General features: G+C 41.8%; 1 protein-coding gene across 15 annotated transcripts in view; it reads left to right on the top strand.

The window, feature by feature from the left end:
- NUDT9 (nudix hydrolase 9) overlaps nucleotides 1-27087 on the top strand; it is a 54436-nt gene that overhangs the window by 5276 nt on the left and 22073 nt on the right. For 6 of the 15 annotated variants that reach the window (XM_008267622.5, XM_002717030.6, XM_008267620.5 and 3 more), the window contains 6 exons: nucleotides 836-931; nucleotides 4483-4569; nucleotides 13729-13840; nucleotides 16638-16784; nucleotides 19066-19150; nucleotides 25739-26383. In XM_008267622.5, the coding sequence (XP_008265844.3) occupies nucleotides 836-931; nucleotides 4483-4569; nucleotides 13729-13840; nucleotides 16638-16784; nucleotides 19066-19150; nucleotides 25739-25917 (706 nt within the window). In that variant the 3' untranslated portion in view covers nucleotides 25918-26383. Of the gene's footprint in view, nucleotides 1-835; nucleotides 932-4482; nucleotides 4570-13728; nucleotides 13841-15229; nucleotides 16785-19065; nucleotides 19151-25738; nucleotides 26384-27087 lie in introns of those variants that run through there. The other 9 variants (XM_089303101.1, XM_089303100.1, XM_089303102.1 and 6 more) reach the window with 4 other exon arrangements.

The following is a 27087-nucleotide window of genomic DNA, read 5'->3' as shown; positions in this document are numbered from 1 at the left end:
CTCCAATGGCCGCCGCGGCCGGCGCGCTGCGGCCAGCGCACCGCGCTGATCCGATGGCAGGAGCCAGGAGCCAGGTGCTTTTCCTGGTCTCCCATGGGGTGCAGGGCCCAAGCACTTGGGCCATCCTCCACTGCACTCCCTGGCCACAGCAGAGGGCTGGCCTGGAAGAGGGGCAACCGGGACAGAATCCAGCGCCCCAACCGGGACTAGAACCCGGTGTACCGGCGCTGCTAGGCGGAGGATTAGCCTAATGAGCCGCGGCGCCGGCCAAGCCTTTTTATTAACATTAATACATCCTTTACAAAGATCTTGAACATTTCTAGCATACATTATGTCTCTTTAATCTACATAATTATTATGCAGTGTTTGAATTCTCTGTTTGGAGTTCACCTTGATAAAAATATTAATCAGTGTACATTTGAAGAAACTGAAATTACTTTGGAACAGTAGAAACATCAAGATAGCAGAAAGAATATTATTTTTGAAATCACATGGAAACCAATAATTTCCCTATTGTGCACATAGACAGTGTAGACTTTTTTTGTAGTATTTGGGAGGAGCTCCAGTTCTTTAGCCAGTAATCTTTCTTAGAGAGATTAATATGGTCAATAATAATACACTTCCTTTTGTTGTAAAGTGTTTTGGTTAAAAAGGTTTTTCTTTGCTTAGAAACTGTTTTGAAGGAATAAAGTGGATTTGTAAGTGAAAACTAGCCCCTAAAATTTTTTACTTTTTCAGGGACACTGTTTATTATGAATAACAAATTGACTCACAATATTAAGCTATTTATAGTGTTGATTCATTTCTTAATTTTGCATTGGTATTCTCATTGCAGTGAAACTAACTTTTCTCCCAAGTTTAATGAAAAGGATGGGCATGTTGAGAGAAAGAGCAAGAATGGCCTGTATGAGATTCAAAATGGAAGACCTAGGTAGGTACTGGGAATTGAGTTTTTTATAATAATGGTCTTCAAAATATAGAGAAGGTCACGTTTCTGGAGTGCTTGTATGTGTCCGACATTGTCCAAGAGAATTTAGATGTGATTAGCAAACGCCAATGCCAGCTTGCCTGAGGAAAAAGTGGAGTTTGTTTTAGGCTATAGGATTATCTCAGGGACTCAAAGCATAAATGCTGGTAACTTTAGAAAGAGCAGAACTGGACATCCACCAGGACTCTGTTTCACTTCTGCTTTGCTCTATATGTTGTCTTTATTTCTCTCTCTGTAATCAACTTTCTCCATTTATCAGGTATATTGTCAGCTTTTCAGTGCTACAACAGATATCTGTGAGAAGCTGACTTTATAGAGAAAAGGTTTCGTTAGCTTGCAGTTTCAGGGGTTCAAGTCCTAGACCAGCAAGGCCCATTGGTTTGGCCTTTGATGAGAGTGGCAGTGGTGGAGTGTGGAGCAAGTGAGGAGGCAAGCCGGGAAGCTGAGAGAGCCGCCGAGCCCCACTAAAGGTTTTATAACAAACTCTGTCATGAGAACTGCCTTCCAGGGGGCATGCCCCTCATGACTTAAGGACCTTCCTCTGGGTCCAGCTACTAACAAGAATTTTCCACCCTCTTAGTACCATTAATTTACTATGTTGGGGTTTAAACATCAGCATCAGTTTGGAAGCCAACTCTTACTAAGCTTTAGACTATAGGATAGTATAAAAGTATGTTCTGCAATTTTAAGCTTATACCTTATAGGCTTGGGGATCTGTAAAAATGAATAATCTCAATTTTGGCTTTGATCATTTGTGTTTGGGATTATGCAATTACATGGAATAAAATATGGTTGTTAGCTACCCTTCCTCTCCTGTGAATTTGAAAAGAATTGTCAGCTAGCCCAGGTATTTCTGTCTTTGTTTGCAAGTCTTGTGGATCCATTATAAAATGGTATAAAAAGTTACCCTGTTTTGATAACACTCTCAGGGAAGAACAGTATAAAAAGAAATGGCTAAAAGGGTAATTTTGACAAGTTTTTAATTTACTTTCATGTTCTGAAAGAACAAAAGATACAGCTTTTTTGTTTTTAAGATTTATTTATCCTCTCTGTCTCTACCTCTCTCTGTAACTGTCTTTCTTTTTTTTTTTTTTTTTTTTTTTTGACAGGCAGAGTGGACAGTGAGAGAGAGAGACAGAGAGAAAGGTCTTCCTTTGCCGTTGGTTCACCCTCCAATGGCCGCCGCGGCCGGCGCGCTGCGGCCGGCGCACCGCGCTGATCCGATGGCAGGAGCCAGGAGCCAGGTGCTTTTCCTGGTCTCCCATGGGGTGCAGGGCCCAAGCACCTGGGCCATCCTCCACTGCACTCCCTGGCCACAGCAGAGGGCTGGCCAGGAAGAGGGGCAACCGGGACAGAATCCGGCGCCCCGACCGGGACTAGAACCCGGTGTGCCGGCGCCGCTAGGCGGAGGATTAGCCTAGTGAGCCGCGGCGCCGGCTTTGTAACTGTCTTTCAAATAAATAAAAATAAATCTTTAAAAAAAAAGAGGGGGGGGCGGCTGGCGCTTTGGCACAGTGGTTTAAAGCCCTGGCCTGAAGCGCTGGCATCCCATATGGGCGCCAGTTCTAGTCCTGGCTGCTCCTGTTCTGATCCAGCTGTCTGCTGTGGTCTGGGAATGTAATAGAAGATGGCCCATGAGAGACCTAAAAGAGACTCCTGGCTCCTGGCTTTGGATTGGCACAGCTCTGGCCATTGCAGCCATCTGGGGAGTGGACCTGTGGATGGAAGACCTCTCTCTGTCTCTACCTCTCTCTGTAACTCTGTCTTTCAAATAAATAAAAATAAATCTTAAAAAAAAAAAGAAATTTATTTATTTATTTGAAAGGCAGAGTTACAGAGTCAGAGGCTGAGGTGGAGAGAGAGGCAGAGAGAGATCTTCCATCCACTGATTCACTCCCCTAATGGCTTCAACAGCTGAAGCTGGGCCTATCTGAAACCAGGAGCCAGGTGCTTCTTCTGGGTCTCCCACGCCGGCACTTGGCCATCTTTCACTGCTTTCCCAAGCCATAACAGAGAGCTGGATTGGAAGTGGAGCAGCTGGGTCTTGAACTGGCACCCAAATGGGATGTCAGCACTGCAGTGGGTGCTTTTACCTGCTACGCCACAACGCTGGCAAGGTAACAGCATTATATAGAGATTAGGCCATAATGTAAAGCTGAACATTTAAAGAATTTTGATTGGAATAAAATTGCTCATTTATGAGTGTTGATGTTTATCTGATAAAATTTTGTTTAAGATTTGACTTATTTATTTGAGAGGTAGAGTTACAGACAGAGAGAGGGAAAGACAGAGAATGGTCTTCTATCTGCTGATTTGACTCCCCAGATGGTCCCAACTACCAGAGCTGTGCCTATCCAAAGCCAGGAGCCAGGAGCTTCCCTTGGATCTCCCAGGTGGGTGCAGGGGCCATCCCCAACTACTTTCTCAGGCCATAGCGGAAAGCTAGATCAGAGGAGTAGCTGGGACACAACCGGCACCCATGTGGGATGCTGGCACTCCAGGTGGAGCTTTAACCCACTACGCCACAGTGCCGGCCCCCGCTGATACACATTTTAATGCTGGTTGTAGCGTAAGTTTAAATAATAAGTTGGTATTTTTTTTAAAGTGGGATTTTATTATGCTTGAAATCTGTGAAATAATAACACTAATGCTTTATATGCTATAAAATACACATATTAACTGATAATAAAAATCCAAAATCCATTGAGGGAAAATATAACAAAATTTTAGCAAAAATTGCCTTAATGAGAAAGTGGAATAGGAGGGGGTGAAAGGGAAGTGAAGTGTGGATATTTTGAAAGATGGAGAGAGAGATGATAGGTACAGATATAGATGATTAGGTAACAGAGAATTCTAAGTGTCCAGTAAGGTTCTAATTTGAATTGGGGAATATAAGTGAAAATGGAAACAAATTATTTTATTGTAGAACCATTTTGGAAATGAGATCTTCCTCCTGGGTAATGCCCGTAGCTTAAAACATGCACAGAAGAAGAATGGAGTAATAGAGTAATAGTATAATGAACTGGGAGATTTCACTGCCAGATGTGTGGTAATGCCACTAGATTTGTGAGGGAGTATTTCCCTCTTATTGTTTGCACTATCTTTTGGGCTGTAGCAAGCTGGATTCAAGAAGATGAATAGGGGCCACGTTGTGGTGCAGTGGGTTAAGTCCGTGTCACAGGCGGCTTATGAGCGCTAAATCATGACTGCTGTGCTTCTGATCAAGCTCCCTACTAATGCAACCAAGGAAAGCAGTGGAAGATGGCCCAAGTGGCTGGGCTCCTTCCACCCGTGTGGGAGACGAGGATGAAGTTCCTGGCTCCTGGCTTAGGCAGGCCCATCCCTGGTCATTGCAGCCATTTGGAGAATGAACCAGCTGATGGAAGATCTCTGTCTTTCCCTCTTCTCTATCACTCAGCCTTTCAAATATAAATAAGATAACTTTTTAAAAAAGAAAACAAACACATATAATTGATTTTATTATTTTCTTCTAGAAATCCTGCAGGACGGACAGGATTGGTTGGCCGGGGGCTTTTGGGGCGATGGGGCCCAAATCATGCTGCAGATCCCATCATAACCAGGTAAAACCCAATGAAATATTTCAGTAACACATAGCTGAGTGACTGGAAAAACAGATTGTAGGTGTGTGTGTGTGTGTATGTGTGTATGCTTATGTGTTTGTATATGCACATTTATATATGTATTTATATATGTTTGCAGATATATATCTCAATACACATATATCCTTGTGTATGTATATATGGATATATAAAGTATATTTGGAAAGACTACATAAAATTGTAATAAAGTTACATCAGTATAAGGCTGTAGTGTTGTTACATTGTTGTGGGCTAGATTGGACCAAAATTAATTTTCCAGACTCTTGCCTTTTACTTAGAGAATTCTAAGTACAGACCCAAACATGGTATGCAGTGTGATAAACTTTATTTACAAAGTGAGAAAAATACATAGGCTCATAGAGCTTTATTTAGGGAAAGTGGGCTAAGTAAAGGAAATTACCATACCTTGCTCTGCTCATCCCGAGTCCATGAGGAAGAGAAAGTGAATTTCTGTTTTACCTTACTTTTTATGAGTTTCGAAAAATGAAAGTGTTTACATGGGACCACCCACACATCATGGATAAGAGGAAATACTTCTTGGGGCGGGGTCCCCTGATTGACAGGTAGCTGAACATGGCAACACAGAGCAAAGGAGGTGCAGCTTCCAGCTCATGAACTTAAAATTATCTATATAAGCTTACTCATATCGATATGAGTAGGTTAGGAATTATGTAAAGGAAGTTAATTCACCATATATTTATTTAGCCTCTATTTGTTGTCAGCATTGGGTAGGTCCTTTGGAGGAGATAAAAAAGTATAAGAATCCAATGTTTGAGGTCCCTGTCATTGAAGACCTATGTTTTCATTTGCAAAGTAAAATATATGAAAACTTGAAATAAGAAAACAAATCTTGTATGATTAAGTAACAGGAATGATACAGGATGCAGAAGAAAGTTGGATGTGGGTCATGACCATGGTGAACTGGAAAACCCAAGAATGATATTATAGGAGGTAGATTTGAGCCCAACTTGAATTTTGTGTGATTAGAAAAGAAGAAGCCTAATAAAATCGTTTGTAGTAGTGTGTGTTTGATTCAGGGCAATAAAAAGACCAATTTGTTTTGAACAGAGACTCTTGTAGGGAATAGGGGATGATAACTTTTGTGTAATTCTGTTGTGGGGAATATTAAATGCTGGAGTTAAGGAGTGGTATCCTCTTCCTGAGGCAGAGCAATCTGGCAATCCAGATCGTATTTGGAAGGTCCTTTTTTGAGCATGAATCAGAATAAAGAAGGTAGCTGAACCTAATGTTTAGATGGACTTTGGCATCACCAATCTCCAATGCAGTTGGAGTATTCTGTCATATCTATCCTTTTTCCTTTTAATTTTTTACTTCTAGGATCTGTTCACTGACCCAACTGCCTCTCCACATGAAAATAATGCTTTGTTTCTTAAATAGTGCAAAATCCCTCAATATTGTTACTTCTTAAATTTTAATATTTTGGAGGCCTTCCTTTCTACAAGGAGAAACCTCCTCCTCCCCCTAAATCTGGGATATAATAAAGATTTGATAATTTAACTATAGGAAGACAGCTTATTTTCCTTAATTTTTTCCCCAGAAACCTTTTATTTAAGGAATACACCTTCATGCTTTTCATACATACAACTTCAGGAGTATAGTGATTCTTTGCACTGTACCCACCCTTCAACCCAGACTCCCACCCCTCTTCCTCCTCTCTCTCCTATTTCCATTCTTATTTTTTACTAAGATCTGTTTTCAATTAGCTATATACACATATGATTAACTCTACTAAGAGTTCAACAAATTGTATGAAAAAAGAAACTGTTTCTCAACAGTCAGACAAAGGCTGTTCAAAATCATTGCATCTTGAAGTGTTAATTTCACTTCTATGGATTATCTTTTAGGTACTCTATTAGTTATCACAGATCAGAGAGTACATATGGTATTTTTCCTTTTGGGACTAGCTTATTTCACTAAGTATGATATATTCCAGTTTCATCCATTTTGTTGCAAATGACAGGTTTTTTTTTTTTTAATTTTTACCGCTGTGTAGTATTCTATGATGTATATACCTGTAACTACCTTTATCCAGTCTTCAGTTGATGGGCATTTGGGTTGATTCCATATCTTAGTTATTGAGAATTGAGCTGCAATAAACATAGGGTACAGATAACTTTCATATGTTGATTTCATTTCTCTTGGGTAAATTCCAAGGAGTGGGATGGGTAGGTCATATGGTAGGTCTGTATTCAGATTTCTGAGGTATCTGCATACTGTCTTTCACAGTGGCTATACCAGTTTACATTCCCACCAACAGTGGATTAGGGTACCTTTTCCCCCACATTCTTGGAAACATTTGTTTTTTGTTGATTTCTGTATAAAAGCTATTCTAACAGGGGTAAGGTGAAACCACATAGTGGTTTTGATTTGCATTTCTCTGATAGCTAGTGATCCTGAGCATTTTTTCAGTGCTTTTTGGCCATTTGGATTTCCTCTTTTGAAAAATGCCCATTTTGGGGCTGGCTGTGGCGCAGCAGGTTAAAGCCCTGGCCTGAAGCGCCGGCATCCCGTATGGGCGCCGATTCTAGTCCCAGCTGCTCTTCTGATCCAGCTCTCTGCTATGGCCTGGGAAAGCAGTAAAAGATGGCCTAAGTCCTTGGGCCCTTGCACCCACGTGGGAGACCTGGAGGAAGCTCCTGGCTCCTTTCTTTGAATCGGTGCAGCTCCAGCTGTTGCGGCCATCTGGGGAGTGAACCAGTGGATGGAAGACCTCTCTCTGTGTCTCTACCTGTCGCTCCCCCTCTTCGTGGAGGAGCAACACTAAACCCTGCCTAGGCTTCATATCCGAGTCACGGCACCATTATGTCGCTCCCCGTCTTCGTGGAGGAAGGACACAGGACCCTGCGCTGTTCTTTTTGTCTGCTCGGCCCTCCCCGGGTTTGCTGCTGGTTCTTCCCGGGTTGGCTACCATCCCTTCCACCTCCGTGGAAGGGCGGTTCCCCCTAGCCACTTTCCCCACTTCCGCAGGGGAGTGGCACACCGCCGGCCGGCTCTCTCGGGGGCTGCACAGGTGTTCCTTCAGATAGATGTTCCCCTTAGATGTTCCCGGTGCATGTTGTCTCTCTCCTCCTTTATAGTCCTCTTCCACCAATCCCAACTCTGCTACCCACACGCCGAGTACGCTGCTCTCCTCCAATCAGGAGCAGCTCCTGCAGCTTGTCAAGTTGGTGAGAGGCAGCTGGGTAGAAGCTGTTTGCTCCTCTCCCAGCGCCATATTGTGGGAGAGCAGATGTATAGAATAAGTCTTAATTCCAGTAACTTAGTCTAGTCCGAGTTGCTCCCAGTTGCTCCCCACATCTACCCCTCTTTGTAACTCTATCTTTCAAATAAATAAAATAAATCTTAAAAAAAAAAGACAAAAAAAGAAAAATGCCCATTTAAGTCCTTTGCCATTTCTTAACTGGGTTGTTTGTTTTGTTGTTGAATTTCTTCAGCTCTTTATATATTCTGGTTGTTAATCCTTTATCAGTTGCATAATTCACAAATAATGTCTCCCATTCTGTCAGTTGCCTTTTCACTTTGCTAAATGTTTCTTTGTGGTACAGAAGCTTCTCAATTTGATGTAATCCCATTTGTGAGTTTTGGCTTTGATTGCTTGTTCCTCTGGGGTCTTTTCCAAGAATTCTTTGCCTATGCTAATGTCTTGCAGGGTTTCCCCAATGTTGTCTAATAATTTGATGGTATTGGGTTATAGATTTAGGTCTTTTTAATCCATTTTGAGTGGATTTTTGTGTAAGGTATAAGGTAGGAGTCTTGCTTCATACTTCTTGCATGTGGAGATCCAGTTTTCCTAGCATCATTTGTTGAAGAGATTGTTCTTGCTCCAGGGATTGATTTTCGCTCCTTTGTCAAAGATAAATTGGTTGTAGATGTGCGGGTTGATTTCTGGCGTTTCTATTTTTTTCCATTATTCTGTCTATCTGTTTTTGTGTCAGTACCAGGCTGTTTTGATTATTGCTGCCCTGTAGTATGTCTTGAAATCTGGTATGATAATGCCTTTGGCTTTATTTTTGTTGTACAAGATTGCCTTAGCTATTTGGAGTCTCATGCGTTTCCATATGAATTTCAGCATCATTTTTTCTATATCTGAGAAGAATGTCCTTAGTATTTTGATTAGTATCACATTGAATCTGTCAATTGCTTATGGTAGTATGGATATTTTGATGATATTAATTCTTTGGCCCATGAACGTGGATGATGTTTCCTCTGTGTGTCTTTTTGACTACAATGTGTGGTGATAAAGATCTTTTCTGGTCATGTCTGTTAGGAGTTCTATGTGTTTCCTGTATTTACATGTCCATTTCTTTCTCCAAATTAGGCAAGTTTTCTGTAATTCTTTCACTAGGAATGTCTTATAATCCATTCTCTCTTTCCATGCCTTTAAGAACTCCTAAGACCCGTATGTTGAGTTGCTTGATATTTTCTCAAATCTCCGACACTCTTTTTTAGTTTTTTTTTAATTTCTTCTTTTGTTTTGATCTGACTATAAAATTTCCAGAGATTTTTCTTCTAACTTGGGTATTCTTTCTTCTGCCTCATTGAGTTTTTTGTTAAGGCTTTCCACCACATTTTTAAAATTTGTTCTATTGAATTCTTCATTTCTAATAATTTGTTTTGATTTCTCCTTAAAGTCTTAATTTCATGGGAACATTTTTCATTCATGTCATGTATGGATTTCTTTCTGATTACTTCTAAGTGATCCTACAATCAATTTCTTGCATTCTTTTTCTAGCATTTCTTCAACTTCTTCATGTTCACATTCTAGTATTGCAGTGTTCTGTTTTTTGGGAGCATGATGTTGTCTTCCTTATTCTTGTTTCTTGAATTGCTGCATTTATTATTAGGTATTTGTGGAAATACTTTTTTTTCCCCCTTTGATGGCTTTTATCTTTGGACTATGCCTCTGTGCCTTAGTGGAGTGTCCATTCTTTCAGTGAATACCCGGAGGCATGTGCTGGGTATGGTCAGGGAGATCTGTTCAGTGCTCCAGGGAGAATGGAGTGTCTGAGGTGACACCCAAGTTGGGTGTAGTATAAATCTACTTTTATTTTTTAATCAGAGGGGAAGTTTGTTCTGGTCGGTTGGTATAGTCTCACGCTCATCTGCTCTCCTCAAAGGAGACCAGTGCCTGGGGGTTAGCCCCTATGGGTAAAGTGTTCATCTGTGCTGTCACAAGAACCACACAAAGATCTGCGCAGTCCTCGGTCTGAGCATGGATCCCATATCAGTGACCCTCACCAGGGTATCAGGGAGCCCTGTGTGTGTGGAACCATCACAGTGATTGCTCAAAGTCCCAGCCACACCCTGTGCCCTCCCACACAGCCACAGTGTTTTCACAGTCCCAGCACACAAGCCTCCCATAGCCATGAGCACCCAGCCCCCATCAGTTCTCCCAGCCAGACTCAGGCATCTCCTCTTGCTGGTTGCTGGGGGTGCTGACACGAGTTGGTGCAGCTCTTACATATGTCCAGAATGGCGTCCGCCTTCTCTCTGCTAGATACAGGATGCCAGTGCTGGGTGATCGGGGAGGAAGAAACATCTCTCCTTTTTTTACCTTTAGGTTAGCAGGTATACTGTCCCCCACAGGGCTGCAAGCCAGACTCCCGCAAAACTCTTTCCACAGCTTTATTGCCAAAGATTTGGGCTGCCACACTCTGGTCTCAGCTCACTCCAAAGCTGGTGCTGAGGCTCTCAGCTGCTTGGGTCCTAAGTTGTGTGTGTCTACACCATCCAGGTCCACAATGTTCTCTGATTTGTGTGGAGTTTCCTCTGGAGTTTTCTCCCTAACTCTTCTCTAAGATTACATTCTCACCACTTTTCTTAAACTGTCTTCCCCTAGACTAGAGCAGTAAGCTCTCTCCCTAATCTGCAATCTTGGAAACTCTCTGGGTCTTACTTTCTTGCCCAGCATTATCTCAATCTCTGTGTTGCCTCTCATTCTGCTCCCAGCTGTAACTGACTGCCTGGTACGATGAAGAGCAAGGGCTCTTCATCAAAGGCAAGGGTTTTTGTTTACTCAGAACCTTGGGTATGATACACAGCAGTAGCCAGAAAGTGTCTGTGAGGGAACAGAGCCAGTATTTACCTTTTTACTCTTTCTGTTATCTCATGAGTGTAAGGATTCTGTTGATTTAACTGAGCAGTGATTATGAATACAGATTTTGAAACAGACTGCCTGGGTTCAGTCTTGGTTCATATTGTTACTGTTAGCACTACAGTCTTGGGCAGTTATCTAACTTCTCTACCTCACTTTATGTATCTGTAAAATAAAGATAATAATGTATCAGTAGTACAGTATGGCTTTGAGGCTCTCTCTCACTGTGCTTTTCAAATGAGTACAAATCAATAATCATTAAATGGATAAATATATTAAGGCACCAAGAGCAGTGTCAGACACATGACAAATGCTATATAAATAGCTTTAACAAAAGTCAGTCCTCTTTCTGTTCTCACTGTCTCTGCCTTCAGTCCTCGTCATCACCTTTACCTGGATTATAATACCAGTCTTCCTGCTGATCTTGCCACCAGTCTTGGTTCTCTCCAAACTGACCTCCATGCTTTTGACAAAATGAGTGAACTTTCTAAAATACAAGTTGATTATACTTTTACTCTGCTTACAAATAATCTCTGGTTCTCTAAGCAGATGAATTTGGTGAATCCTGAGATACAAACTCCCAACCTCTTTGTCCAGCCTTATCCCTCATTTTTTTCCCTCCAGCCTTATCCCCATTTTCCCCCTGATAACCATAGTACCATGGCCTATGTAGATATTCAGTTTCTTGAATACATTATTTTATTTTTTTTTAAGATTTCATTTATTTATTTGACAGGTAGAGTTACAGACAGTGAGAGGGAGAGACAGAAGAGTAAGGTCTTCCTTCCGTTGATTCACTCCCCAAATGGCTGCAACGGCTGGAGCTGCGCTGATCTGAAGCCAGGAGCCAGGAGCTTCTTCCTGGTCTCCCACGTGGGTGCAGGGGCCCAAGGACTTGGGCCATCTTCTACTGCTTTCCCAGGCCACAGCAGAGAGCTGGATTGGAAGAGGGGCAGCCAGGAATAGAACCGGCACCCATATGGTATGCTGGCGCCACAGGCGGAGGATTAAACTACTGCGCCATGGAGCTGGCCCCCACATTATGTTTTTTATGACTTTGTTTCTTGCTTATGTCATTCTTCTGTCTGGCATCTTAATTATATTTTTTATTTCTTTTTATTCATCAAAATATCACATCTTACCATTTATTCACTTGATGTGTCTAGCTTCGTTGCTACATTATGAGCTCTCTAAGGGGAGGAATTATGGATTAGATATGGTAGTCAGCTATGATGTAAAGAAATTGAGAGGGTTGGGGATTGTGGTATGGTGGTCTTGGGATAGTACATCTCATGTCAGAGTGCTGGTTTGAGTCCTGGCTACCCTGTGCTTCCAATCCAGCTTCCTGCTGGTCTGCCTAGGGGGCAACGGATGATGGCCTGAGTGCCATGGTCCCTGCCACCCATGTGGGATATGAGGAACCAGGGGGTTCCTGGTTTCTGGTTTCTACCTGGTCTAGGCCAGGCTGCTATGGGCATTCGGGGAATGGATCAGTGGAAAGTGGATCTCTTTTGTGTGTTTCCTCCTCTCTTTCTGTCACTATGCCTTTCAGATAAAATATTTAAAAAACAAAAAAAGAAATTTAGGAACTCATCCAAATTTACACTTATCCAGAGTGATTAGTTCATAGACTTTTTTTAAAATTCAGTATTGAAAGTTCAAAATCTTTATGTTTGTCTTTTGAAACCATTAAAACAACTCTTAAAATTGCAAGTGGAGGTTGTTGTAAGGAAGGGGAAGGAGAGATTTATCAACATCTCTGAGAAAGAGGCTGTGATTAGAAATAGATTTATTTGTTTGAAAGAGTTAGAGGGAGAGGGACAAATGGAGAGATCTTGCATCCTTTGGTTCACTGACCAAATGGATGCAACAGCTGCCCAGGAGACAGGAGCTTCTTCCAGGTTGCCCATGTGAGTACAGGGGCCCAAACACTTCAGCCATCCTCTGCTGCTTTCCCAAGCTGTTAGCAGGGAGCTGGATCAGAAGTGGAGCATTCAGGACTGGAACTGGCACCCATCTGGGATGCTGGCATCAAAGGTGGCTGTTTAACCTGCCATGCCAGAACACCAGCCATGGAAATAGTGTATTCTGAAGTTAACATTGCCTTGATACTTTTTACAAAACCATGCGCAATTGAATGCAAAATATCAAATTAAAGGATAGAATGAGATGTTTTTCACTTCTCATTAGAGAACATAAAAAGTCAGAAGTAGTGGAAAGTTTTTGACACCAGCAGAAACTGTACCATATGGTTTCTTATACTTTTTTTTTTTTTTAAATATTTGTTTAGTTATTTGAAAGTTGGAGTTACACAGAGAGAGAAGGAGAGGCAGAGAGAGAGAGGTCTTCCATCTGCTGGTTCACGCCTCTAAATGGCTGCAAAGGCCGGAGCTGTGTTGATCCTAAGCCAGGAGCTTCCTCTGAGTCTCCCACAGGTGCAGGTGGCTAAGGACTTGGGCCATCTTCTACTACTGTCTCAGGCTACTGCAGAGAGCTAGATCGGAAGTGGAGCAGCCGGGACTTGAACTGGTGCCCATATGGGATACCGGCACTGCAGATGGCAGCTTTACTCGCTACGCCACAGCACCGGCCTCTAGTTTCTTGTACTTAATAACAGATTGTGAACTGTTAAAAGAAGATATTCCCAGGTCTTTTTCACCACCTGCAGTTTTTAAAGAGGATCCTTGAACTTTTCTTTTTTTAAACTTTTATAACCTTCCTTTAAATTCTGTTATGTTTTTCAACTTCTTTTTTTGATGGTACTTTTAAGTAGTAAAAATTGTTTATGTCTCTAATTTTCAGTATGGAGAGTACAGTAATACAGTATCCTTTATGTAAAACAGACATTTGTCCTGATTCGTAATGATGCTAAATATAAATTATTTCTAATAAAAATCTACAGATAATTCTTAAAATGAAAAATGTGTTGATAACTGTCACAAGCTTGAGATAGGACCTTGATCTTTGTTCTAAATAAGTTATGATTTTAACATTACCATTCACAGGTGGAAAAAGAATAACAGTGGAAATAAAATCACCCATCCTGTTTCTGGGAAACACATCTTACAGTTTGTTGCAATAAAAAGGAAAGACTGTGGAGAATGGGCAATCCCAGGGGTGAGTATTAAACTTGATGTTTTAAGTTCTTTTACCTATGTTATTTACTTAATGCTTGGTTATTGTGTATGGATGTTTTCTCCTCCACTTGTCCTTCTTTCTTCCCTACTATTACAGAATTCTTTTGTTTTTCATTGCTACAGTGAAATGTCATTGTCAACAGGTTTAGGATCATACAAGGCTGTTAGAATTTGGGTCTAATTTTTTTTTTTTTTTTTTTTTGACAAGCAGAGTTAGACAGTGAGAGAGAGAGAGACAGAGAGGTCCTTCTGCTGGTTCACCCCCCAAATGGCTGGTATGGCCGGCGCATAGCGCCAATCTGAAGCCAGGAGCCAGGTGCTTCTCCTGGTCTCCCATGCAGGTGCAGGGCCCAAAGACCTGGGCCGTCCTCCACTGTCTTCCTGGGCCATGGCAGAGAGCTGGACTGGAAGAGGAACAACCGGGACAGAATCTAGCGCCCCAGCCAGGACTAGAACCTGTAGTACCAGCGCCACAGGTGGAGGATTAGCTTAGTGAGCCATGGCGCCAGCCATGGGTCTAATTTTTATACTTTTTGGAAAAAAGATGGATGTTGGAGTTAGATCAAGGCTTGTGTTCTGGCCCTTCCCCTGGGATCTGGATGACACTGAGTTCCAGCCATCCTCTTTCAAATAAGCAAAATCTCATCTACCTCACAGGATTCCTAGAGATAGCATGTGAACACCTTATTCTTGTTAGGTCTTTTTTTTTTTTTTTTTTTTTTTTTTTTTTTTGACAGGCAGAGTCAGTGAGAGAGAGACAGAGAGAAAGGTCTTCCTTCCGTTGGTTTACCCCCAAAATGGCCACTACGGCTGGCGCACTGTGCTGATCTGAAGCCAGGAGCCAGGTGCTTCTCCTGGTCTCCCATGTGGGTGCAGGGCCCAAGCACTTGGGCCATCCTCCACTGCCTTCCTGGGCCACAGCAGAGAGCTGCACTGGCAGAGGGGCAACCGGGACAGAATCCGGCGCCCCGACCGGGACTAGAACCCGGTGTGCCGGCACCACAGGTGGAGGATTAGCCAAGTGAGCAGTGGCGCCGGCCTCGTGTTAGGTCTTATCTTAGAATTCAATCCTCATTGCAAGCCCAGAGTAATATTTTAAGCTTTTTTTGTTGTTCTTGAATTCTGGTAACTTTAGACATAATAAAATGTCTAAAATTACTGCTCTACAGTTTTGAAATTTTTCATAGTATCATCAAGAAAAATGTACTTCTCTTGATTTGTAGTTTGAATATATGCCAGCATTATATTTGAAGTGTCCTTTTAACGTGTGTGTATATGTGGTTGAGATCTGTGTGTATAGATGATTTTTTATTTTAATTTGAGAGGTAGAGACTAGTGAGAGTGCTTCCATCTGCTGGTTGACTTCCAGATTGCTGCTGTAGCTGGGACTGTGCTGGGATCAGTGCCAGGAACAGTTCAAGTCTCTCACGTGGGTAGCAGGAACACAGTTATTTGAAGCATCATTGCTGCCTCCCAAGGTCTGCATTAGCAGAAGATAGAGTCAGATGCTGGGATTGAGCCCAGGTACTCTGATATGGGACAAGAGCATTTTAACCTATGTCTTAACTACTAGGTTAAAATCTTGGAGCTTGAGGATTTTATATTTTATGCTTTATTATGAAATAGTGATAGTTTGATGGGAGGATGACTCTTTATAAATACCCTGCTATCTGTAAGATTTTTTTTCCTTGTAAGAAGAAAATGGACTAGAGTTAGCTTGGGCTAATTATTATGCACTAAATAATCAAATTTCACTTGTGCTAAATGCATTTCGGAAATAATGATTTCTTCATAGAATATAATATATTTTTTTATTTGACAGGTAGAGTTATAGACAGTGAGAGACGGAGAGAAAGGTCCTCCTTCCGCTGGTTCACTCCCCAAATGGCCACTATGGCAGGCGCTGCGCCAATCCAAAGCCAGGAGCCAGGTGCCCCCTGCTGGTCTCCCACATGGGTGTATAGAATATAATATTTTTATTGTCATTATAAATTCTGATCAGAGAGCTGCTTTCTGCACCATTCTTGAGAATTATTAATCTAATCAATATATTGATGTATCTTCTTTTTGTCAGTTAATATGATAGATACAGAGTGTACAACAGAGCAGTATAAACAAAAATCCATGTTTTGGTATTCATATTCCAATGGGAGAGACAGATAATTTAAGGTGAATATATTAAATAGGTTGTATGTTTGAAGGGGATAAATATTAAAAATACTAGAGGTAGGTAAGAGACCTATTTAGGAAGTATTTAAAGACTCACAATTTTTAGATAGGATAGTTAAGAGAAGGCCTCCATGAGGAGTTGACATTTGAATATAAATCTGAAGGAAGTGAATGAATGAACCATGTGGATACCTTCGGAAAAGTGTTGTGGATAAAGGTGACAGCAGCTGCAGAGGCCCACAGGTAGGAGCATGGCATGTTCTGGGAATGTTGAAGATGTCTGTGTGGATGGGATGGAATGAACAATGGGAGAAGAATTGATTTACTTTGTTCTTTGTTGCCTCCAGGCCTTCTTTTTCTAGTTTCAACTTGGAAAGTACATGGAAATGAGTTTGATTGGCTCACTTTTCCACCCTGGACCCATCACTGTGGCCAGTTGTATGATGTATTATTATTGGCTGCTTCTACTAGAAATAAGTGATTTGGAGAAGAAAATATCACAGAGAAATAAGGATTACTATTATGGGCAGATAGAATAACTGAAGCACTCAATAAGTATTGGTTTAATGAATCAAAACTTTTTACTTTTTAAAAAATCTGACTCTTAGGGCATGGTGGACCCAGGAGAGAAGATTAGTGCTGCACTGAAAAGAGAATTTGGTGAGGAAGCTCTCAACTCCTTACAGAAATCCAGTGCTGAAAAGATAGAAATAGAGAAACAGTTGCACAGACTCTTCAGCCAGGATCATCTGGTGGTAAGAAATGGTGGTTCCTAGAAGGAATTCAGTCCTATGGATTATTGAAAATGACTTCCCAGTTCGCCAGGAAATCTGATACTTCCTTCCCTAAATAAGGTGGAATTCCATAATCACAAAAGCAACTTAAATTATAGATCTTTATGTAAATAGATTTTATTTATTTATTTATTTATTTATTTATTTATTTATTTTGACAGGCAGAGTGGACAGTGAGAGAGAGAGACAGAGACAAAGGTCTTCCTTTGCCGTTGGTTCACCCTGGTTCACCCTCCTCCAATGGCTGCCGCGGCCGGCACACCGCGCTGATCCGATGGCAGGAGCCAGGTACTTATCCTGGTATCCCATGGGGTGCAGGGCCCAAGCACTTGGGCCATCCTCTACTGCACTCCCTGGCCACAGCAGAGAGCTGGCCTGGAAGAGGGGCAACCAGGACAGAATCCAGCGCCCCGACCAGGACTAGAACCCGGTGTGCCGGTGCCGCAAGGCAGAGGATTAGCCTAGTGAGCTGCAGCGCCGGCCAAATAGATTTCAATTTAAAATTTTATAGCCCAACTTTAGGTCAATTATATCTTTACTTTTTTCACTTAGTTTTTCTTCAGACTAGATGTGAATTACTGTGATAAACAAGGTACTTCCTGAGTGCTAGCAAACAGAAAACCAGTTTTTAGCAGAGAAGTGAGTTCAGCTCTTCTTGAACAACTATATACTTTCCCTCCCTTCCCTCTCTTGCCCTCCACTCCCCTCCCCTTTTTTTTAGATCTGTTTGTTTATTTGAAAGGCGGAGTTACGGAGAGGGAGAGGCAGAGAGAGAAGTTGTCTATCCACTGGTTCACTCCTCAGATGGCCTCAATGGCCAGGCCTAGACCAGGCTGAAACCAGGAGCTAGGAGCTTCTGCTGCTTTCCCAGGCACATTAGTAGAAAGCTGAATCAGAAGTGGAGTAGTCTGTACTCAAACCAGTGCCCATATGGGATGTTGGTGTTGCAGGTGGTGGTGGCTTTACCTGCTATGCCACAGCACTGGCCCCACGTTTTAAATTATGTGATACAGAATTTTTCTGGTTGATAACCATTTAACTCTGGCAACTTTTTTTTTATCTATACACTCAGTGGTGTTTAACAAAAGAAACAATTTGTAATGTGCACTAATAATAAGGAAATGAATAGGGGCTGGTGCTGTTTCATAGTGGGTAAAGCTGTTGCCTGTGGTGCCGGCATCTCATATGGATGCCAGTTTGTGTCCCAGCTGTTGCACTTTTTCTTTTTTTTAAAGATTTATCTATTGAGAGGCAGAATTACAGACAGAAAGAGAGGGAGAGACAGAGAGAAAGGTCTTCCATATGCTGGTTCACTCCACAAATGGCTAGATCCAAAGCCAGGAGCCAGGAGCTTCTTCTGGGTCTCCCATATGGGTGCAGGGGGCCAAGGACTTGGGCTATCTTCTATTGCTCTCCCAGGCCATTGTTGTACCTGAGCAAGTACAAACAGAGGAGCAACACACACTGATAAAACTTGATATTGCCGACCATAGAGAACAGGCTCATGCCCTAAAGAACTCTTTTTTTTTTTGACAGGCAAAGTGGACAGTGAGAGAGAGAGAGACAGAGAGAAAGGTCTTCTTTTTCTGTTGGTTCACCCTCCAATGGCTTCTGCGGCCGGCGCGCAGCGCCAATCTGAAGCCAGGAGCCAGGTGCTTCTGGTCTCCCATGCGGGCACAGGGCCCAAGAACCTGGGCCATCCTCCACTGCACTCCCTGGCCACAGCAGAGAGCTGGACTGGAAGAGGAGCAGCCGGGACAGAACCAGTGCCCCAAACGGGACTAGAACCCGGAGTACCGGCGCTGCAGGTGGAAGTTTAGTCTAGTGAGCCCAGGCCCCGGCCCCTAAAGAACTCTTGACCCTGAAGTCCAAAGCTCAGCTAGTTGGTTTCCTGCCACCCATTGAGAGACCTGGATTGAATTCCTGGCTCCTAGTTTTGCCTTGGCCTATCTCTGGCGTTTGTGGACATTTGAGGAGTGAACTAGCAAATGAGAGATCTTCATCTGTCTGTCTTTCTCTCTCTTTCTCACTGCCTTTCAAATAAACAATTAAAAAAAACTTTTTTTGGGTAAAAAACATAATGTCATCTTAAATGTTTTTAAGTATACGATATTATTAGATATGTTTATATTATTGTATAACAAAGTGTTTACATTTCTGAATCTAGTGGACTTGAATCTGCTCATTCCTGTTTTAACCTTAGAATTTTTCTTTTTTTTAAATCTGTTTCCTTTAAAAATAGATATATAAGGGATATGTAGATGATCCCCGGAACACTGATAACGCATGGGTGGAGACAGAAGCTGTGAACTACCATGATGAAACAGGTAATTTTATACTTGTATTTATTGAAGTGACTGGCATTGGAGGATCAATATCAGCCAAGCATTCTCTTGGGGCATGCTTACATCTGCACAGTTTTAGCATCTTAAGCCAATGTACTACTGATTGTAGGATTGTATTTATGTAAAAGTTAAATTGTTGATATTCAAAGGATATATAGAGAAAAACCTCAAAGGTATTATCACCATTTCTTTAATCTGTTGGTAGCATATGAATTTAAGGTTGTGTTTACGGGCTAAAATTGTATTGTTGTTATTTTTATAGTATGATTTCACTTATTTTTATTTAAAGACTTATTTACATATTTGAAAGAGTTACAGATAGAGAGGTAGAAAGAGAGAAAGAGATCCTTTGTCTGCTGGTTCACTCCCCAGAAGTCTGCAATGGCCAGGCCAGATCCAGGAGCCAGGAACTTCATCCAGGTCTCTCACTTGTGTGGCAGGGACCCAAGTACTTGGCCTGTCTTCTGCTGCTTTTCCCCAGGCCGTTAGCAGGGAGCTGGATCGCAAGTGGAGCAGAAGGACGTGACCCAGCAGCCACAAGGGATACCGGTGTTGCAGGCAGCAGCTTTACCTGCCATGCCGCAATGCCAGCTCAGTTTCATTTATTGCAAACATAAACAGAAGTAACTGGGGATGTGAATGGAAAGTATGGCAGTGATAAAGTAAATGGGATTTATATCTAACATACTGTTTGAAATATTTTTATGATATACATGCATTATTAAAGCACAAAGCAGTACCAAAATATTTGGTGCTAAGAAATGTATACTTTTTCAGATTTTAAAACTTTTTTGGGGGGAGTCAAATCCCTTACTACAAAAAGAAAGGGGACACTCGGCTCTCCCCAACAAGCCGCTCCCGGGCCACCAAGGCTTGCGCTGGCCCCGGCGCCCCATGGCGGTGGCAAGCGCATGGGAGCCACACGAACAAGCGGACAGGGGCACACTTCTCCCGCACAATGGGCTCCACGGGAAAGCGGGGGTGGGTGGGTGGGTGGGTGGGATCGACTCGGGCACCTTCCTCTCTGGCCTTCGGTGCCCGGCATTGCTTTAAGCAGCTTTGCTCTCCCTGGACCAGCGCATGGAAGTCGCGGTTGTAGGAACCTAAGTGGATCTAGGGTGTGGCGGTATCTGTCACTTCCCACATCTCTGGTACCACTCCATTCACTGCTGGGCCGATGAGGCTTGTCCGTGAAAGTACTCCTTGCCCGAGTACATGTCAGCTTGGAGCAAACTCTGATCTCTGGATCACGTGGCAGTTGCCCTTTAACCTATGGATCCCTTTATCCACATTGATTTCTTTCTGCCACTGCTGCTGCTACTGGTTCACACAGCCCCATCAGCAATGGGGAGGAAACAGGAGACAAGAACCAGTTCCTGCTCCAAACAGAAAGGAAAGGTCTCCATCTGGAGGCTCCCCACGTCCCTGATTTAGTGAAAGGGACAGGAACATACATAAGAACTAAGGGCAGGACTAATAAAAAAAAAAGAGAGAGAGAAAATCTAATCTTTAAAGATTGGGATCTTTAAACATTGAATATAAGTATGTCCCTTGAAATATAACATTTTGTTAATAAATTAGATGACAGTTTAAATATTTGTTTCTGTCTGTAGCATAATGACGTGAGGGCCCTGTCAGTGAACTGAATGTTCTACTCATGGCTCTTCAGAGCTGTGTGACCTTGTGCAAATCACTTGTCCTCTTGGAGTCAGTTTTTTTTCACTTGTAAAATGGGCTAAAAATAGATGATCAATATTCGCTGCATTTTTTTAGAAAAAAATTATTTGAAAGTCAGAGTTGGAGGGAGAGAAGGTGAGACAAAGAGATCTTCTATGTTTTGGCTCACCCCCAAGATGACTACAATGGCCGGGATTGAGCCAAACCAAAGCCAGGAAACTTCTGGGTCTCCCATGTGGGTGCAGGGGCCCAAGCACTTGGCCATCTGTTACTGCTTTTCTCACACCATTATCAGGGAGCTGGATTGTAAGTGGGGCAGCTGAGACTTGAACTGCCACACAAATGGGATGCTTGTGTTGTAGGTGGTAGCTTTACTCACTGTGCTACAATCCATCCCCATTCTCTACTTTTTCTTGTTGAGCCTGGGGTAACTCCCAGTGCTATTTCCATTTGTTCTATACAACTATTATAATCAAGAGAGTAAAAAAATTATTCTTGTGGTATTGAGAATTCTGAAGAAATACTCAAATGCAGCTTAGAAGAAGGTCTGTACAACTTAAGTTCAGATAAATTTATTAACTTTATTTTTGGGGTTAAAAACAATGACTAAAAAAAAAACAATGACTAATTCTTCAGATTGATTATACTTGTATAGGTTATGGGTTCATTATTTTCATTCTCCCTTTTTCTCTTTAAATTTTAAAATAAATGTCCTAATAATTCCCAAATTTCTGTCATATCTAAGTTTGGTTCTAAGGCTTACTTTGTCTCTTTAGGCTATTTTGGCCTTTTAGCATGCCTTCTAGTGTTTTTTTTTTTTTTTTAAAGATTTATTTATTATTTATTTGAAAGTCAGAGTTACACAGAGAGAGAAGGAGAGGCAGAGAGAGAGAGAGAGGTCTTCCATCTGCTGGTTCATTCTCCAGTTGGCCACACGGCCGGAGCTGGGCTGATCTGAAACCGGGAGCCAGGAGCTTCCTTCGGGTCTCCCACGTGGGTACAGGGGCCCAAGGACGTGGGCCATCTTCTACTGCTTTCCCAGGCCCTAGCAGAGAGCTGGACTGGAAGTGGAGCAGCTGGGACTTGAACTGGCACCCATATGGGATGCCGGCACTGCAGGCAGTGGCTTTACCTGCTACATTACAGTGCTGGCCCCTTCTGGTGTTTTTTGAAAGCTAGGCATGAATTGAGGGAACTCACAGGAAAAGTCTGAGGTTGTCTTTTAGTGAGCCTCTGCTCCTGTGCTGTCACCTTCGCAACTGCTTCTCAGCTTCCACTCCTCCTGCTTCCATCCTTAAGTGACACAGGAAGGCAGACAGAGCTGGAATTGGGTATTTTCCTTTTCTTAGTTTGCTTAGGTCTTGGTAAAGTACTTTTTCCTGAAGGCAGTAGGCTGTGGACATATTTCAAAAATGGTTGCTTTTCCCCTATCCATGGTGGAAGCGAGAGGGAATTTTTCTCCAGTCTTTGCCCAGAAAACCTGGTAGCATTCCTACAAGCAAAAGTCACAGATATGTTCTTCCACCCCAGCGCTAAGACTGGGCTTCCAGGATATGTTATCTCTCATGCTAGTTCACACATTAGTTGCCAGCAATTAGTCAGTTATCCTTTAAGTTTTTCAACAGTGTTGCTGGCTTCAGTGGTGGGCTTCTGTTACTGGTGAATTGTGATTGCCCGTTATTTTCCTGTCTCTCCAGTTTTTGGGGTGTCAGAGTACACTGTGACTTCAGTTCTTTTATGCATCTAAGAAGAGTGGTTGATTTTCATTTTGTTCAGCTTTTTTTCTTGTGATAATGGGAGTGGTAACTTCCAAACTGTTTGCATGTCAGACCATACCTCTTTAAACTATTTAGAAATTTTGTTTTATATAGTTTATTAGGTAACCAGAACTGGAAGTAAAAACCTTACAGATATTATTAGTTCTGATAAAGAACATGATGTTAGAGGAAGCTTTTCTTTAGATAATAATGAGAACTTCAATTTAATTTTTGGACCAAAGTTTACTTTTTTCAAAAAGATTTGTTTATTTGAAAGTTAGGGTTACAGAGAGAGAGGGAGAGACCAAGAGAGAGATCTTCCATTTTCTGGTTCACTTCCCACATGGCCACAACAGCCAGGGTTGGCCCAGGCCAAAGCCATGATCCAGGAGCTTCATCCGGGTCTCTCGTGTGGGTGGTGGGAACCCAGACACTTTGGCCATCCTCCGCTGCTTTTCCTGGGCCATTAAAAGGGAGTTGAATTGAATGTGGAGCAGCTGGGACATGAACTGGAGCTCACATGGGATGTGCTGTCACAAAATGCTGGCCCTTAAAGTTAATTCTCGTTCTCTATTGATGGTTGGTTGTTGTAGTTATAATGAGAGTACACAAAGAGGAACCATTTTAGCAGTGACATTTAGAAACTTGTATGCTAAAGGATTAGTTCTTTTTTTTTATTTGACAGGTAGAGTTAAAGTCAGTGAGAGAGACAGAAAGGTCTTCCTTCCATTTGTTCACTCCCCAAATGGCCGTTATGGCTGGCACAGTGCCGATCCGAAGCCAGGAGCCAGGTGCTTCTTCCTGGTCTCCCACGCGGGTGCAGGCACCCAAGCACTTGGGCCATCCTCCACTGCCCTCCCGGGCCACAGCAGAGAGCTGAACTGGAAGAAGAGCAGCCGGGACTAGAACCTGGCACTCATATGGGATGCCACTCTGCAGGTGGAGGATTAACCAAGTGAGCCATAGTGCCGGCCCAAGGATTAGTTCTTTTAAGCAATACCTTTATTATTTTATTGTGATTGTTATAAAAGTAGTTGTAATACATTTTATTAATAGTTATTTAGGAAATTGATGATGTGAAGAAAGAAAATATTAAAAATATTAGTTATGTTATTACTGAAAGATAATTACTGTTAATGTTTTGGTATGTCTTCTTCCAGACTTAATATAGCTTTTTAAAAAAAAATTTTGTTTGTTTTGGTTTAATAAAATGAGCTAAATGGTACATTCTGCTTGCTTGATGTTTTTACTTAAAAATATATCATGGGATGGGTGGTTAAGATACCTCTCATATCAGGGTGCCTGGATTCAATACTTGGGTCAAGCTTCTAACTCCAGTTTCCTGATAATGCAGATCCTGAGAGACAGCAGTAATGGTTCAAGTAATTGGGCTTCTGTCATCCATAAGGGAGACCTGGACTGTGCTCCTGGCTCCCAGCCTTGACCCAGCCTGCTTCCAGGCATTTGGGATATCTCTCCTTCTGTCTCTCTCTCTCTCTCTCTCCCCTCTGTCTACCTTAGGGAAGTAGATCTGTGTATACCGACATGGAATGATGCCCATAAATAAATATATGTATGCATATATATAAATTATGTATGAAGATCATTACTTGTGTATATTTATGACGTTTTTTCTTTTTGAGAGGTAGAAAGAGTGTTTATCAGTAGAATTTTGAACAAATTTATTTGAGAGTCAGAGAAAGAGAGCTCCTGTCCATTGGTTCATTCCTGAAATGCCCACCCACAAGCCTGAAGCTGGCAGTCAGGAGTTCCGTTCAGGCCTCCTGTGCGAATGACTGAGAGCCAACTACCTGAGCCATCACTCCCTGCTCCCCAGCATGTGCATTAGCAGAAAGCAGGAGTAGAGCTAGGACTTGAACCCAGGCACTCTGATATGGGATATAGATGTCTTAACCACTAGACCAAACAAGCCTGGAGCATTTACTTTCTAAAAGCACTTGGTTGGGGCCAGTGCTGTGGCATAGCGGGTAAAGCTGCTTCCTGCAGTTCCACTTCGAATCCCAGCTGCTCTGCTTTCGATCCAGCTCTCTGCTATGGTCTGGGAAAGCAGTACAAGATGGCTGAAGAACTTGGGACCCTGTACCTGTGTAGGAGACCCAGAAGAAGTTCCTGGCTTTAGATTGGCCCAGCTCCTGCTGTTGGGGCCATTTGAGGAATGAACCAGCAGGTGGAAGACCTTTCTCTCTGTTTCTCCCTCTCACTGTAACTATAACTACCTCTCAAATAAATAAAATCTTTTTTTTTTTTTAAAAAGCACTTGGTAAACATTGCCAAATTTTCATATAAAAATGTGCTATTTACATCCTGTATTGTGATGGAGAGCACTTATTTTTAATTTTTTATAATTATAGCTAGAAATATTTTTTTAAAAGATTTATTTTATTTATGTGAAAGAGTTACAGAGAGAGAGGTAGAGCCAGAGAGAGAGAGGTCTTCCATTCTGTTGGTTTACTCCCCAAGTGACTGCAATGGCCAGAGCTGAGATGATTGGAAGCCAGGAGCCAGGAGCTTCTTCCGGGTCTCCCATGTGAGTATAGGAGCCCAAGGACTTGGGCCATCTTCTGCTGCTTTCCCAGGCCATAGCAGAGAGCTGGATCGGAAGTAGACTCAAACCGGCACCCATATGGGATGCCGGTGCTGCAGGCTGGGGTTTTAACCCGCTGAGCCACAACGCCGGCCCCTAGAAATATTTTAATACCTGTATTTACATATAAATATTTTTTGTTGGTTTCTAATTTGTTATCATGTATAGAAAAGTCCACTTACTTTAAAGCTATAAAAGGAGTCACCAGTTATTTGTTCTTTTTTTACATTTAGGTCTGTAACCCTTTTGAGATTTATTTTGGTATAAAATTTCATACTCATAAAATTTTTTAAAGGATAATATTCTTTTTAAAAAGAAACTCTTATTGGTACATCTACATAAAATTTAGGAACTTGGTAGAACTTTGGACATTTTGGAATATTTTAGTTTGTAATTCACTTTGTCACCCAATACAGTGATAATTTAAGATTAATTTTAGTAAAAATACTTGAAGATAACACAATTATGCTGAAAAAAGAAATGAATAAATGAATTTCTTTTCCTTAGTGTTGGTTTTTCTTTGGTAATCAGGTGAGATAATGGACAGTATTACCCTAGAAGCTGGAGATGATGCTGGAAAAGTGAAATGGGTGGACATCAGCGATAAACTGAAGCTTTATGCCAGTCACTCTCAATTCATCAAACTTGTGGCAGAGAAACGAGATGCACACTGGAGTGAGGAGTCTGAAGCTGGCTGTCATGGGTCATAGCTGGTGGCCTATTTGCGTACCAGAGCCCAACCACGGAGCACATACTAAGACGAAGGCACTAGCACAGAACTCAGACCAGGGAACTGCACAAGGTAGCCTGCTTGGCCTATGCACTTTCACAACTTTATTCTGTGAAGAATCCTAATCAGAATAAATTCCATTTCAGCCATACCTGCTGCTTTCCCTGTGCTTCCTGTTTGCTGTTCTTTCTCCCACTGCTCTGAGGCCTAAAATATTCCCATCACATCAATCTCCTATAGGAGCAGTACCACCACTGAATGTGTAATTTAGTGTCAGTCTGGTTTTTCTTTAAATTATTTGTTTCATATTTTGCTTTGCATGACCTTATACTGAAATTCATTTCAAAAGCAAAAACTTGCTATATGCTTGCCCATAATCATCAGTTTTATGAAAAATTTCAGTTACTCTGAATAAATAAAGGTCAATAAAGGTCAAGATCAACAAACAACAGATCATATTCTCATTTTTAGTAAATCTTAATTTAAAAATATGTCTAAGAAATTCATTGTTAATTCCGTTGATTTCATTCTACTCTACTGTATTTATGAGGTGTTTGTGGGTTAGTGTTTTTTTGTTAGGAAGAAAATGGTAAGGCTTAAAGTTAGTTTTTGAGAGACATGTAGTTACTATAAATCCCAGAGAAAAGGAACCAAGATCACTTGGAAGCCAGACGAGGAGAGAAAACTAACCCTTTGTCTTCTTGGTAGACACACATTGTGGCTAAGGGTATTCATTAGGAAGTTCCATGATACTAATTCTTGTCAGCCTGAAGTAGGGACTGTCATTGTTTCATCTTTATTCCAGTCTGATTATAGATGGGACATATGAAGTAGAGAAAGTTTAGGGAATAGAATCGTGGGAGTCGTCTTCAGATAGTTGAAGCTTGCTACTTTGTAGCTAGAGGACAGAAGTGGGCCTAAGATAAAACAAAAATAGGTTTATTTATTTATTTTAAAATTTAACATAAAAACTTTTTGGTTAATATGCTTGAACTGAAATAAAGGAGGCCTTTTCTACCTTCTTTGTGAATGTAAGTCTTGCTGAGAAACATTGGACTGTGAATTCAGTATGCTTTGAACCTCTCTGGGAGAATTAATAAGGCTTATGTGTGGTATTAATTTTTAAGAAGTCCTTAAAATCTTGGTCCCA

This window comes from Oryctolagus cuniculus, chromosome 8 (genome assembly GCF_051225735.1).
Source record: "Oryctolagus cuniculus isolate XC-2025 breed Fujian yellow rabbit chromosome 8, ASM5122573v1, whole genome shotgun sequence".
NCBI classification, from domain to species: domain Eukaryota; kingdom Metazoa; phylum Chordata; class Mammalia; order Lagomorpha; family Leporidae; genus Oryctolagus; species Oryctolagus cuniculus.
The sequence above is the reverse complement of the archived record's forward strand: the minus strand, read 5'-3'. Positions and strand labels throughout refer to the sequence as shown.